Here is a 15,830-nt window from a genome sequence, read left to right as displayed (position 1 = left end):
TCCTCTATTACTTGCTAGTTCTGTGCTGGGCGCACACTGCCTGTACATCCTTTCACTCAGACCTTTTTCCCTGTCTTCCTATTTACAGAACCTAGCAGCTGTTGAAGACTAGCTTCCACCCAGGCCATTTCAGGATCCTACTTTCAAGATGCAGTTTTAGATACACCATGTAGCAGAAGTAAAGAGCTTAAGTTGCAGGAAGAGAGATTTAGTTTGGACATTAGTAACAACTTCCTAATTGTCAGAGTGGTTAAGTACTGGAATGAATTGCCTAGGGAGGTTGTGGAATCTCCATCATTGGAGATTTTTAAGAGCAGGTTAGACGAACACCTGTCAGGGATGGTCTAAATAATACTCAGTCCTGCCATGAGTGCAGGGGACTGGACTAGATGACCTCTCGAGGTCCCTTCCAGTTCTATGATTCTATGTAAATTAGACCATTTTACACAAAGTTTATTAAAGATAGCAGTGCCCAACCTTTTCAGCTTGAGGGTCAAACATTATTTTAAAAACGTTGAGAGACACAAACTACTGAGGGCCAGAGAATTGTTCCGTTCCCTTACCAATACTGAGGCATCACCAAAGGGGAAAAAAAACAATTAAAAAACCCCATGTTGGGATCCTTCCACTATGAGAAAGTCCCAAGAAAACACAGAGCCATTTCCTATACCTCCCTCCCTGCAGTCTCTTGTGCAGAGGAGCCTGCTGAGAGCAAGGAGAGTGTGACTGAAGCCTGCACTCTGGCTGTCCCTCAGGTAGTGCCATCATCTCTAGGGAACTGCTGTCACCTGATCACCTAATGCAAATTAGAGACAGCGAATTGGGAAGCTATAACTAGAGGTTGTTTCTCAGCTTCTCCTCCTTTTTCCTCTGTCCTTGGCTACCCTGGGTATCTAGCTGTGTAGAGGAAAGGAGCCATCCTTTGCTAGGAGCTCCCCTCTGCTTGGACACAGCAAATCAAGCTTCTGCCCTGACATCCTTGGGCCTCCCACAGCCCAACAGGGAAGCAGGACACTGAGTAGCCAGTTAGTAACTTACTTCCCTGTTTCTGCAATCCAACAGCCAGCTGGACTGCTGCTGAGCAATGGGTAGTGGAGAAAAGACAGCAGCTTCTCAGAGCTCATGCCAGAGCTGACTGTAAGGCCTTGTCTACACTACCACCTAATTCTACGTAAAAAAACCAAAACACCCTACTGAGCGACATAACTTACATCTACTTAACACAGTGTCTACACCGCACTATGTCTGTGGGAGATGCTCTTCCATTGACATAGCTTCTGCCTGTCGTTGAGGTGGTGCCAATTTAGTGCAATAGTGAAGACAAGCTCTAAGGTAGAGCAGGCAGTGTGAGACAGCTGTAAGTGTGGTTCCTCCAACCTGCCTCTTGTAGCAGGAACCTGAGTCACAGGTTGCACATACTAAATTAAAATAATTAGTGTAAGTATTTTCTTGGAAAATATAGTACAAGCTATATAATAGAAATCATGTACTTACTGCCACTATGGTCTTGGAGAACAATCCATCACAGAGTAAGACACTAGTATTAAGTTTGAGAAAACAAGTAATCTTTGAATGACAATGCAGTATGATTCATAGGACTGAATTCCTATAGGCAGACAGTGCCTACTTTGTGTGTGCTCCACCATTGGCAGCCATGCAAAGACAACAGACAACTGCATGCATGTAAATGTTCACCTACATGCCTTAGAAAAATCAAGTCCAATTTTTTAAAACCCTTATATTTAAGTAATGCTTTACTGATATGTCTCTATTAGCGTGTACCAGCAACTGACAAAATACCATTTACATAAAAGGGAAAAACTCATGAGAACTTTAAAATAGTAAGTACTGGGTTCTTTTTCTTTGCTTTTTGCTGTTTTCAGATTTTAAGGGTTCTAGCTTTTTCCCCCACAATCCTGAGACCTAGAAGCTTTTTTATTATTATTTATGAAAGCTGATATTCTTATATATCCACAAGAATCCAGGAGCAGCTTTAAGGAAAACAAAATATCACAAGATCCACAATAAAATAGCAAGAGCAGGCACAATGTAGTTATTACCTGTGTGGATGCGGCTATGCCTCTCCAGCTGACTTGGCTTAGCAAAAGCCTTTTCACAAGTATCACATTTAAACACTCGTGGCTTCTGGGAACTTAGTGAAGGTCCAGCCTGATGGGTTTGCATGTGCTCCTAATCAAAATATGGAAGAGGAAATGGCTTTATAAATTCATTTTTTAAAAAACATGTTTATTTACATTTTTGGGCCAATAGCAGAGGACTTCAGTCATCAATCGAAATAACAGAGTGAAGAAGATGGAAGCTGATATATTGTTCTTTAAAAATGGCGGAGGTCATTTTCTAAATGAAATCTGAGTAATTGTTGAATGATGTAAGAAGATTTTCTTTGTCATTCCATGTAGTTTATATATTTTTGTTATCACAGTTAACAGGCTAAGCATTCATCTGGCATTTGAGAAGTCTTTTTCTCACACCCAGAAGGCATGTTTTCGAGCAAATGAGATTTTAGGCTTCAATATTTGGTTCACTGTAGTTATTAATGGTGTTTCTAATAGGTGCCTCTGAAATACACTGCAAATGGTGGAATTTTTCATTGCTTTGCGTGTTAACTGAACACTGAACATATGGGGTAATCTTGTACATATTAGACATCTAAAGCAAAATAAAGCCATCTATTTGTGTGATACTGTTCCTTGAAATTGTTTCTATGTTTTCTTTAACCAAATCCCTTTCTTCCTCACTATTTACATCTAGAGACCACAAAAAGAGTTTCTAACAGATTCAGCTTCTGGGGTTCTTGTAGTGTTCGATATAATGTCAAATTCTGTCCTCAGATACAAGCAAACAAAACTTTGTAGGACACAATCATTTGCAAGAATTCATTTTTTACATAGTGCTATTTGATCCCACATGACTCATCCTTTTAATTCTTCCCTGATGCTGTATGTGCATGGCCATGCAGGCACATTAAATAACATCAGAGATAATTAATCATTTTGCACACCTGGAAGCTCTGGTTCCTCAAATTACATAATCCACTAAATATGATGACAACTAACTCTGGCCATACAATGGTTAAGCTCCTGCTATAAAGAATAGAAAAAATCATATTCGATAATTTTGTCTCTGTTAGATAGCATCTGCAGGACTTTTACACAATCTGGAGAATAGTCCGTTCTTCTGCAGAATTTGGAGACAGCAGAAATTTGTTGCTTAACAACATCATCTACTTTGCCATGCCCATTCCACTCGGCCACTAGATGAATGCTTCCAAAACAATAAACTTGATTCATAAAATAGGAAGAAGGATGTTGACAAATTGGAGAGGTTCAGAGAAGAGCCACAAGAATGATTAGATGTTTAGAACACATGCCTTATAGTGACACACTTAAGGGGCTCAATCAAAGAGAAGATAAAGGAGTGACTTGATTACAGTCTATATGTACCTAAATGGAGAAAAAATATTTAATAATGGTATCTTCACAGTCTGGCAGACAAAAGTATAACCCGATTCAATGGCTGGAAGTTGAAGCTAGACAAATAAATAAAGCATACATTTTTAACAGTGAGAGTAACCATTGGAGCAATTTACCAAGGGTCATGATGGATTCTCCATCACTAACACTTTTAAAATCAAGATTGGATGTTTTTCTAAAATATATGCTCTGAAGATTATTTGGAGGCAGTTTGGGCCTATGTTATGGAGCAGGTCAGACTAGATGATCACAATGGTATTTTTTGGCCTTGGAATCTACGAACCTATGAAATTAACAACCCTTAATTAACACTCCTTGAAACATTCAAAACAGCTATATAACTGGACTAAACCTTAGCCAACTGGGGAGAATGAACTAGTGAAGATGCTGTTCAGCAGAAAAAAATTACATAAAACATTTTAATTTCCAGCCCATCGCATCTTAATTAGTCCCATGACTTCTGAGTAGTGAGCTATAAGAATGACTACTAAAGATATAATCTCAGGTAGTTTATCATAATGGGTTAGCCTCCCTGACAAAAACAGGCATTTGGACGCTATGTGGCATCTTTATATCTACAGAGATAGTCAGGTAGCAGTTTCACCTCTCTTCAGGTGTAGCAGGGGATTTCTACACTTAAGATGCTGATATTTACTTAACAGAATTGGATGTGATCTCTTAAAAGAATTAGTTGCTTAGAGGTGATCTAAGATTTTCTTATTCTTTCCCTTGTAAGCCTTTGTACAAAGATGGTCTGGGCCACTTGCAGAGCTAGGCATCTGCCCCCACACGTCTGAGATCTCTCGCTCAAAAACGTATGAGTTGGCTGTACTTCCATGGGTGAATAAATCCACTTATGGTATCCCCAAAATTTTTCTGGTTTTTATTTGGAATACTATTTTGTTCAGGGCCCATTCTGAGGTCTCTCTCCTCCAGCAGCAAACCAGGTAGCCTTTTGATGTGCAGGAATCTTATGAAAATCTATTTTACTGTATCTGCTGGACTGTTTCTAGTGGTTCATTTTCAGAGGCCAACTCCTTGCTTTTCCCTGGCTATGTAGATATACTATTGTTGTGGTGTTGCCCGACTGATTAGATGACCCCACCCCTTTGTGTTCAAATGTTAGTTTTTCTGTTTTTAATTCCAAAGTCATGCTTAGTTTTTTTTCCTGTTCTGGCAAATACCCCTGGGTTGTAAATTGTTGGACACATTGGCTTTGATCACCTTGCAATATGGCCTTGCAAGAGGCAACTATGTGCATTCTTTATGTCTTCCACCAAATGGAGGGAACTCAGGACCAATTTGCTGACCACTGTTCCTCATTGTTTTACACTGAGGTCAAATACTTGGAGTGGTGTCATATACAGCCTTGCCCAGGCAGAATCCCAATACATGACACCAGTGGTAACAGACAATGTACCCTGAACTGCTGGGATTGGATCTCTTTGAATCTACATGGTTTTATCTTGGAATTTAATTCCTGGGTTAAAACAATTGTCCCAGACACATAGGGGGTATTTCTTTCCTAGGTAGCATTCTCTGAAATTCAATTCAGTATATTTCAGGTTCATAATGTAACCCTGTTCCAAGAGAACTATTTGGGTTTTCTACGTTGCTATAATGGAGATCTGACTCTTATCAGTATGTTGTCCAGAAATAGCTGACAGATGGGTGCTTGATGACCACCTCCCTACTGGTTTTGTGACAATCTTGGGAGTTAACAGGCTAATTGGAAGTGTTCTAAACTGGAAGTGGTGTCTTATCTATACATAAACTGGAAGTAGTGTCTTATCTATACGTAAATAGAGAAACTTGCAATGGCAACAGCAAATCCAAACTTGCAGGTATATATTTACCCACTCTTACATGGGGAAATAGTCTCCTGAGGAGAACGCAGCTGTTAACATTTCCATTCTGAATCTGGATTTCTTCATATTTGTTGTGATGTTTCTGGTCTAGTTACACCCTCATTTCAGGATCTGTTTTTTTTACCATGAAGTCACTGTAGAACCTTTCTGGTAATGCAACAGTTCCTTTGGCCCCAATTCAGAGAAAAAACAGGTTTTTTTTGATAGTTTGATGTTTACCAGCATTGAGAGAGGGAATGATTACGAAAAAAAGAGAGTGAAGTTTAAACTAATCGATGAGGGAACCCTCACTGCAGCACAGGATTTGTCTTGTTTGTTGAGGCTGCCAAACTGGATTGCTTCCCAGGGCTTTTACTGACATGCAGTTCTTTTTTTTGCCAGTCACCAAATGAGGAGGACCTCTAGTGTTTCTGTTCCAGGCATTTACCTCCAGTGTTTCTGCTCCAGGACCATCTTTTTATTGGTTTCCATACTTCTTTTGGAATATGTGGATGAGAACAGGGCTAAAGAACTACATCCTGTAGCTGGGATTGAACTCTTTCCCTGTGTTTCTTAGAAGAATTTGACAGGGAACTTGACAGGGTATGTCCTTCGGCCCACGCCGCTTCCAGCAGTTCCCATTAGCCTGGAGCAGCGAACCGCGGCACTGGGAGCCATGACTGGCCGAACCTGCGGACTCGGCAGGTAAAAACAAACTGGCCCGGCCCACCAGGAGTTTTCCCTGCACAAGCGGCGGAACAAGTTTGCGAACCACTGCTCTAGCAGATCAAATGTGTGCCACAGGTGCTTGCATCAAGACAGTGACAGATTCAAAATTCTGCTGCAAAGTGAGCTTTCAAAGAAGCCATTTCTGCATCTGTCTTTGAGATCAGGGTCAGATTCCCCTTCAGACCAATAGAATTTCATAAAGTCTCATTAGGTGTTTACAAATCCTCTTGGTTTTAAGTGAGACAGTGTCACTTACCTAATTATATTCTCCAGAGAATTTTGACATGGCAGGTTTGCTTACCTTTACCTGGCTGAATACCCTGCATTTCTGCACAGGGTAACAAAATAGGCAGGGGTTAATAGTCTTTCCTGCATGTCGTGTTCCTTCTTTTCAAATTTTGATAAAAAAAGAGCTGTTTTTTCTAGAAATAAGCCTGATGAGTAGTGTAATCTCAAGTTTTTTGTTCTTAGATTTTTATTTCAAGGTTTCTTCCTTTTGACATTGCTCAGCTTTTTGCGAAGGTCCATGCCTTGTGTTTGAGAATGGAGTGCCTTTAAAAAAAAGTTAAGCTAGTAACAATACAGTTTCTTTTCCTCATCTACTTCCGAGGAAAGAAAAATCTATTTAAATATGATCATCTTGACAATCTTGCATGTTTGACAGCACGTCTGCCTGTTTGCACAGGCTGGAGAGAACCCTCTTTAGTACCAAAGTAGAGACTGCATGAATTTTGGTAAAGTTATCTTAAAGAAGAGCTGTTCTTGTAGAAAGGGAGGTATTGGCATTTACCTCAATCTGAAATGTAGAAAGATCATCTACATCAGAAGTACAGCAATTTTGTAGATGTAGCCTTCCTGATACCTGTAATGAATGCTCCATGCTTGCTGCTGAAAAATTCTTGCTGTGTTGGAATTTTGCTGGAATATTATTTATATGCCATGAGTTTTTTACGAAGGTCATCTGTGGACCGAGAGTAAGTCTGGCAGAGCTCACTGTTTGCCGAGGAAAGGAGGGGAGCTTCAGAGATGAATTTTTGCCTTTTAGGGGAGTATTTGTTTACCTAGCCACATGCAGTAGTGAAAGGGAGTGGCAAAGGAACGGCAAAGGAGCACTCTGAGAATAATAATTAGAAAACTCCAAAGTAAAATAATATTTACTCCTTCCTGTAAAGTCCAAATACTGTAAGACTGCTCACTCTTTCCAGAAATTCTGAAAAAACACTAAGACAATAGTAACAAAATAAGGAAGTTAAAAAAAGAAAACTTTGGAAAGCAGGAGCTTTCACACTTGCTATCTGCCCTGATGCAGAAGGCAGAACAACTAGAAGTCAAATGGACGTGGGTACTAAGCCACAAGTCTCACCAGTCTCCATATTCTGCAAAGAGAGGAGACTCCCAGAAGTCAGGACTAATGGAGATGGCATGCATTAGATTTGCAGAGTTAAAGTTAATTTCTGTTTCAGTACATTTCATCTACAGAGTTAAACACCATCAGAAAACTGAAATATTGAATTAATATTCTATTTGAAAATGCAAAACAATATATTTCCTCACAAATATATTTGTTTTGGTATTTTTAATAATACTAGGGCACTATTATTTAAATTCCAGAGTACTGTCTTTTATTAAGTATTTCAGTAGAGATCTGCAGTACAAAAAGATATATCTATTGCTACAGTGAGAGAGAGAGAGAGAGAGAGAGAGAGAGAGAGAGAGAGAGAGAGAGAGAGAGAGAGAGAGGTATTTTTGCACAAAAATGCTCATGTGATGCATGCCCTAAGGCCTAATACCAAAAAGGAAAGATTAAGCAGATGACAAGTATCTTTAATTCATTTACATAACTAAAATTCTAAAGCAAAAGAATGAGTGAACATATTAACTGGGAATTAAGTTATTACCAAGTACCTTGAGATGTGTTGCCCGTTTGAAGGCTTTATTGCAAACATGGCACACATGAATTCTCTCCTTGCCATGAACCTCTTTACTGTGGTGCATTAACATCGTGGCTGAAGAAAAGGTCTCACTACATTCAAAACATTGGTGTACACGGCCCTCTTTTTCTACTTGACTGCCCTTAGTCAAGTTAGAAGAAACCTCAGCCACCTGTAACAATTTATAAAACATGATTATACATTCAAAATTGGAGGATGACACTCTCAAAAACCAACAGAATTATTTTTCTTGTTATGTACTCTAATCTGATCAATGTATTTTCAAATGAATCACATGAGCTGGGCTCCAAAAATAAATAAAAAGAACAGAACAAGATTAGGGGTAAATATAAATTTGTGTTTGACCATTCCTCCTATGCCTCTGGCAATTTTTTTAAATGGAAGATTTGCTAGATACATTCAATATCTGAAAATAAACAGACAATATATTGTGGTATTAAGGGTACATGGGGTACATGGTGTGCATGCAGTCAAGTCTATGGAGATCTAATTCACAATATTCTTTATGTAGAAGGGATTGTAAAACCACATATTCAGTACTGGAAAGAAAAAGGACAAAGTAAATGATGGCTGCTTCCTAAGGTGTCACTAAGAGGTTCCAAAATATATAAATTGACTTACAGGATAATTTCCTTTGATTTATGTCCCTCCCTATCAATCCTTCACTGTGAACTCCCTCTGTGTGAGCAAAGACCAGAGGGAGTTCAAGCATTGTGCCTGAAAACTCCAGGCTTATACCCCACTACTTGGCTTCCCACCAGGAGAGTATTTTCAAAGCCATAAACAATAACTCAGATTAAATATTTAATTGTGAATTATCTTTTTTGTGAACTACTGTATGTACACAAACTATCCTTGAAAGTGTATAGGAAAAAAATGAGATGTAGGCAATTGCTAGACTTGGGAGAGTCCATATTGAAAAAGACATTAATCAAAAATATTGGGTAAGAGATTTTCCATTCCTCATGTTGTCCTATTCCCCCTACCTCCCCCAATCTATTTATCACTAGGGAAGATAGTGTAGGGGTAGTAATTTGGAGGGAGAGAGAGAGAGAATGTCAGAAATAAAGTAGATTTTGGTGAAACCAAGTCAAGTGAGTGGTCATTTTGGCAAGTGGGAGAGTTGATCCATAGTTCAAGATCACAAAGGGCAAAGAGGTGGTCAGGTCAGGTCATGGATCAAATGGAATATCAACATGGAAACTGAAGTCACTAAAGATGACTGGAGATTGAGATGGGGGGAAAGGTAGGCATCAAAATCAGGGAATAAGGCATTAGGGGAAGCATCGGGGCAGTAGACAAGAGCTGTAAGTAGCTGAAGGAAGAATAAAGTCTGATGAGTGCTACTTGAAAGAGGAATGGGAGAGAATGGAGAGACCGTCTGCAGGAAGAGGAGGAATCTGACACCCTGAGTATCATTCTTTGGGTAGGATATACAGTTTGGAGAGAGAGAATTAAAATCCCCATATTAGAACACAACTTCAAAGGTTAGGGATGTGGGGAGTAGGAAGTGGACAGGACTGTGGTATTCTTTTGTAGAGGAGTGAAAAAGGGAAGAGAAGAATAGTGGTCTTAGTAATGAAATTGGAAGCGTATGGGACACAAAGGGACAGGAAGGGTGACAGAGCAAGGTGTGGTTGGTGAGGAACAAGGGGCGATGTAGACAGGGGCAAGGTTGGGTGAGATGTTACTTGATGCAAAAAGAGTGGCATTATGGGATGATGGCAGCAGCGAGATGTAGAATGTCATGCAGTTGCAAGGAGGCTGTGAGGTGAACCTGGCAATGAGTGAAAGGAGAAAAAAGAATGGAAAGAGAAATTGTGATGTAGGGCAGTGAGAAGGGAAGATAGGGTGGAACAAGAGGGTGTCAGGAACAAAGTAATGGAGGACAACTACGATGAGCATGGCTGCTAGAAGTCAAAAATCAAATAAGTAGTGAAGCAATTAAAAATGTGTGTGTGGTAGGAAAAATCATATGAACAGCAGAAAAGTTAGAGCAATGAAATCCATTGTATCAATCAACTGGGGTAATGAATTCATGCAAAAATTATTAGGTGACAATTTATTATGAAGAAAATTGAGAGCAATGAAACAGTTAAAAATATGGAAAATCAAGTGATTAACTGATGAATCAATATGCAGAGAATGAGACAATCAAAGGGATAATGAAGTGCTCAATCGCTCAAAGAGCAGCCCACTAAATGATGAATTCACTAAGACACAGCTGAGAAGGTATCTCCAGAGACTGATAATAACTAAAATTGTCACCATTGAAAGATGGCATGACACCATTGAGGAGGATAAGGAAGCTGCAGATATGCGCTCCTCAAGTCCTTTCATCCTGTCCCCTGAACTCTTCAGAGATAGGAAAGATGGCAGCAGTAGTCGATTAACTCTGGATGGGTGCAATGTCCCAGTGGTGGGGACTGGGGAAGCTAGCTGTGAACAAGAAATGAGATTTTGCCACACACACCTTTCCCCAACCTCAGACAAATCTATTGTCTCCGGTGAAACAGATTTTAATGGAATATCTTAGACACAGAGAGAGAAAGGCAGATATCTGGTGTCGATGGGTCCAGGCCATTGACAACCTTAACGATAAGGATCACAACCTCTAAACTATTCCAGTTTTGACCCACATCTCCTTATTTGGCAGTTTACTATTTTGCTCTATACAGATTTCTTTAAGATTTGATTATCTCTTCAAAGTAATAATGAAATGGAACAGTCTTTTCTGCCTAGATCTGAAAGATAAGTATTACTCTAACTTTTTCCTCCTCTTTTTTAAAAGTGTATGACAAAGAGGATTAACAACACTGCCACCCACTGATACAAATCAAAGTTGTTTTTGGCTGTGGTCCAGCCTCTTGCTGCTCATTTTTTGGTTACTTTTAAAAACCTTTCTTGTGGGATTCCAAAGACCACTCGTGGCAAGGAAAGAACTTCTTCTTGGATGAATAAGACATTACTCCCAAGTCCATGCTTTATGTTAATCTCAGAACAAGAGGTGAAATCCAAATGGCATCCGATGAAGTGAGCTGTAGCTCACGAAAGCTCATGCTCAAATAAATTGGTTAGTCTCTAAGGTGCCACAAGTACTCCTTTTCTTTTTGCGAATACAGACTAACACGGCTGTTACTCTGAAACCAAATGGCACAGTACTCCTTCATACTTTTTATTCTAAAAACAATGCTTTTTCAACTGCTTGAGCGTGGTGCTGTATGGGGACAGCCTACTTGTCAAGCAGCATTTTTTACTGAGTAGTTTCTGAAAGCTTAGGAAAATGGAGAAACTACTTCCCAAAATGAGAGGGCAAGGTCAAGAAGGATAAACAAAGGAAAATGTCTCTGCTACTTTATGAGGAATTAAAAGAGGAAAGCTCCAGGAGAACTTGAAATTGCTGCATCTAGCTACTGATGGGAGGCAGAGCTAGCAGAAACCAGAGTACTTCGGGCTTAAGCCTGGAGTTTGCTGCCAAAGCATTCAAACTTCCTACAATCTTTGCACACAAGGGAAAGCTCCACAATAACTGATTGATGGAAGTGTTGCACAAAATTAACTTTTCTGCATAGATACTTGAAAAAAAAGTGGGTAAATAACACCAGGTGCTACCAGTGGACCAATGGCAAGCCCAATGAGAGTGGAAGGGAGGAAGGCCAGACTGTATGAGACACAACAGAATCCAAATATTCTACCATAGTTCTAGACAATACAAAAGCAGAATTGGGTAAGTGGTTTTGAACAACTCCTAAGCTCTCCTCTATGTTGTCTGGGATACTAGAGCCTAGATCACCATTCTTAACGATCTGCTATTTTAAAGGAATTAATAATTTAAGTGGAGACTGTTACATGTAGTCCTTCCCTTGCATAAACTCAAAGCATTGAGAGTCAGACAGCATTTTTACTGTAATCATACTGTAACTGTGAGAAATTCAATACCCAATAAAAATTTCCTTATCATTTTAAAATATTTCAGTGTAATTCTTTTATTACTAACCAGTACATAAGTGTTTTTAGGGCTTTGAAAGAAGCTCGATGGCCAAATGTAAAGGCGAGATTCAATCTGTTTAGTCCATAGAGGAAAGTCTAGACTGAAACTGAGCCTGCTAAACCACAGTAAAAGGTGTTAACCTGTGTCTAGACTAGGGAAGAGGTCGATATTAGGTCTGGGTTAGCTAAAACATTTTAAATAATCAGGATCTAAACTCAACCACTGAAATTTCCTCATCTAGACAAAGCCACAAACCCCATTTTTCACATATTAGGGGGGATGATGTGCACCAGAACAAACATTTTCTGTGATGTTTTCTGGATTAATGTGACGAGTACCACCAACGTTCTCAGAATAAGCCCTCAATTTTGCAAATCTTTACTCACATGCTTAACATTAAGCCCATAAATTGTCTCACTAATACCTGTGGGACTACTCAAGTGCTTAAAATTAAGCAAGTGCATAAGTACTTTATTCTTTTAAAAAATGGATTGCATCACAGATGTTATTAAGCTAACTACAATATGAAAAGCTTGTTCTCTGTCCAGTTTCTTGAATGCAGCTAGTCTATTCCTCAAATGGTAAGATGATTTTTAAGATTTTTTAAGTGTAAAGCAGGTAAGGACTGTTTGCAAGGGAGAAAAAGTTAATTGCCTTTTAGAGAGTAACCCAGGAGATTCAGGTTTATCAATGTTTTGAAACCAAAGTATACCTTATCTAAGAATAAAAACTGATAATTATGAACATTAGAAAAAGTAATGTGTCATTTATTTGATAACAATATCCATCTGTCTATTTTTACCTAACAGATTTTTTCCCATAGGTCTGGCTTGCATGATTTACAGAAGAAATAACTAATTTAGTGAGAGTGATTTTTTCCCCCTCACTATGTAATACACAAGGAGTTTCTGCAAGAGACGAATGCTCTTTGTAAAAAGAACTGGAAGAAAAGAGTGATAATGTATTTAGTCTGACTGTATTTGTGATGTAACCATTTTCTAAAGTGCAATATGATCCACTAAAACAAGTTATAGGGCTAGCATTTACATGTGTTAGCTTATTGGTTTTACAGATCATGAGCCAGAGATACTTGTACCAGATGGAGCTTCATTTCAATATATCTGTAAGTTAGTGCACATAATTAAAATGGATAGACAAAAAACCAAAGTCCTTCATCTCAAAGCATAGCTAGAAATACTGTTCTTCCATCTCACTAGATAGAATGTACTTTTAATAAAGCATTTGAACTGGTAATATAAAAAGCTCTTAACCAGCTCAATGGCTATGAGCAATAGGGGTGATAAGAGGGAATGACTCTGTCATACTTCAAAATAAGGAGAGTAAGGCCTCACTTAGAAGAATTCAGTAAAAAGGCATTTATGTAATAGAAATGGAATTTTAACCTTGACCAATACATACCTTTATGTTCTGGAAAAGAAAGAACACTGGTGGTTAGATATTTTGTGTACATTCAATGGCAATTCTGAGAATACATGTGTATCAGATGCGAGAAGGTGCATAAAGTTCTGGTGTAGTCCGTTTCTGTTTTTTCTTTAGCAAAGGCCACTTACACTTTTTACCAAACAAAATTCACAATTTTTTAAAGGATTTGGAAATGAGGGAGCGACATGCCTATAAACCTGTAGATTGTGCAAGTGACAGGATCTTTTCCATTTCTTTTATTTCTTCAGCACAAGTAAAATTTTCAAATGTTTTAGTGACTTAGAAGTCAAAAGCCCATTTTCAAAAGGGATTTAGGCACTACAGGTGAAATGGTTAAAAGTGCCTATGTCCAATTAAAATTCAATTGGATTTAGATGCCTAAGTTACTTAGGCATTTTAAAAAATTTCACCCCACATCGTTTTTTAAGGAAATAACTTGAGGCTGCTTGAGAGCTTATTTAAAAATTCAGTAATTTCTAGAATGAGATAAACAACTCAAACATGACAGCACACATTAATGTACATGAAATTATTGAGGGTAGTCATGACTAAAGAAGATGTATAGAATTTCAATAAGAACTAAACTAGAAAACAGAAATGGTAGATTAAGTTTACTAAAGTCAAGTGCAATGTAAAGCACATTGAAAAGAAAAGTTTAAACTGCAAATTTATGCACTAATGGGTCCTAAATTAGCTGTAACCTCTCAAAAAAAGACTGAAGTGTGGGCAGCAAAACCAAGATGTCAGCAATGGTTAAATAAAAACAAACATGATGCTACTGTAACCTGTATGAACAGGGAAAGTAGAGAAGAGTATTATACACAATAGGTAAATTGCTGTTACTCTTGTGTTCATATTGGTCACCTCATGGTAAGAGAAAAGGGCAATGAAAGATATTTGACACACTGAGATGGTGGAAATCATGCATATATCAAAAAGGCTAGAATTAGTTTGAAAAAAGAAAAGAAAAAGGAGATATAAATATTTGTATTTTTAAAGCATCCATTTTTAAAACAGAATTTTGGACACTACAAATATTCAAAAGCAAATTTAAACCGTAACTTATGCACCTTGTAGCAGTGATTAGGCATGGAGCTGCAGAAACTGCATGCATAAATTATGTTTTTTGTCATTTGCAATATTAAAAATCTAAATCTATATGAATTCTAAGACAAAAGCAATGGCAAGATGGAAGTTATGGATGAGAATTCATAATAGTTATTCATAGTCAGTACATTACAGGGATGATGTAATTCTCCCAAAACCGATCATTATAAAGCCAAGAAATTAAGAGTTAAGGTTAAACTTAATGTTATTAATTGGCAATGCACAGACAGGGATACTAAACCTTTACTTGCCCTGTACTGATGCCATACAATTATCACACTATTATGAGTATGGTGTTTTCATGGCTGTGGTTCCACATATGATTAAATTAATTTTCAAAGATTACATTTTTTTCTTTTTTCCCCCACCTTATGGTAATTTGATACAGAATTGATAGAAAACTTGCGATTAATCTTTTAAAAATTATTCAAATGTAATCCATGCACAAGATTTAAGCAAGTTTCAACTATATGGGAAAGTCTGCATTATTCTGTTATTAAAATCACAGAGGAGGTTGGAGGGGGAAGATCTGGGAGGCGGAACAGGTTGGAGTACCAACTTTATTTAAGGACCCATTTTAAAGCCTGTACTAGTTAATAGATTTACTTGGAAATTCCCATAAAATGTATTCTATACTCAAAAAGTGCTATACTTATCATGAAGATATCAGATATTTTTTCATAGTTAACAAAGACCCTGAATCCCTGCTTTAAGTGCAAAATCAACCCAGTCTTAACTATAAAGCTAGAGCCTCTGTAATAAGCTACTTTAAGACAAAGTTAAAAAATTATATGAAACTCTCTGCTTCAGGACAAACGGATCATTTTCATATTTGAGTAAAGTCATGTTTTTATACATAAGAGTACACAAATAAACTACATCTACCTGATATGTTATTTCATCAGAGTTTGTAGATGTTGAATGTGGAGTATGGCTCACCAGTATGACTTGTTGTGAGCCCGAACCGCTTTGGCTGGAGAGACTAGAATCTGTGAGTAAAGCGGGGAACTGCTGACCCTATCAAAATAAAATTATTTAAGTGATTGTATTTACAAGCACAGTCAACTGTCATAATTAACCAGTAAATCCTAAAAGAATTATAAAATGGGGTTAAATAGAAACTCATTTTATCACTCAAGACTACTCTTTAAAAAGATTACTTCAAACATCGGTCTGAACAAATCACTTTAAAACAAAAAAAACAACCAAACCAACCAACCAAACACCCTAACACTTTCAGGCCAATGGGGATTAAAAATATATCCAA

At 38.0% G+C, this 15,830-nt stretch overlaps 1 protein-coding gene across 16 annotated transcripts in view; it reads right to left on the bottom strand.

The window, feature by feature from the left end:
• Positions 1–15,830, bottom strand: part of ZNF236 (zinc finger protein 236) — a 232,124-nt gene that overhangs the window by 67,329 nt on the left and 148,965 nt on the right. For 15 of the 16 annotated variants that reach the window (XR_012157275.1, XR_012157274.1, XR_012157278.1 and 12 more), the window contains 3 exons: positions 15,449–15,580; positions 7,976–8,173; positions 2,061–2,190 (listed from right to left, as the gene is read on the bottom strand). Coding sequence is in view for 2 of the 16 variants with exons in the window: in XM_073331780.1 (XP_073187881.1) it covers positions 2,061–2,190; positions 7,976–8,173; positions 15,449–15,580 (460 nt within the window). In the remaining 14 variants the exon portion in view is untranslated. Of the gene's footprint in view, positions 1–2,060; positions 2,191–7,975; positions 8,174–15,448; positions 15,581–15,830 lie in introns of those variants that run through there. The other variant, XM_073331781.1, reaches the window with a different exon arrangement.

The sequence above is a fragment of the Lepidochelys kempii genome, chromosome 2, assembly GCF_965140265.1.
Source record: "Lepidochelys kempii isolate rLepKem1 chromosome 2, rLepKem1.hap2, whole genome shotgun sequence".
Taxonomy (NCBI): Eukaryota; Metazoa; Chordata; order Testudines; family Cheloniidae; genus Lepidochelys; species Lepidochelys kempii.
Note: the sequence above shows the minus strand (reverse complement) of the source record. Positions and strands in the feature narration are given on the sequence as shown.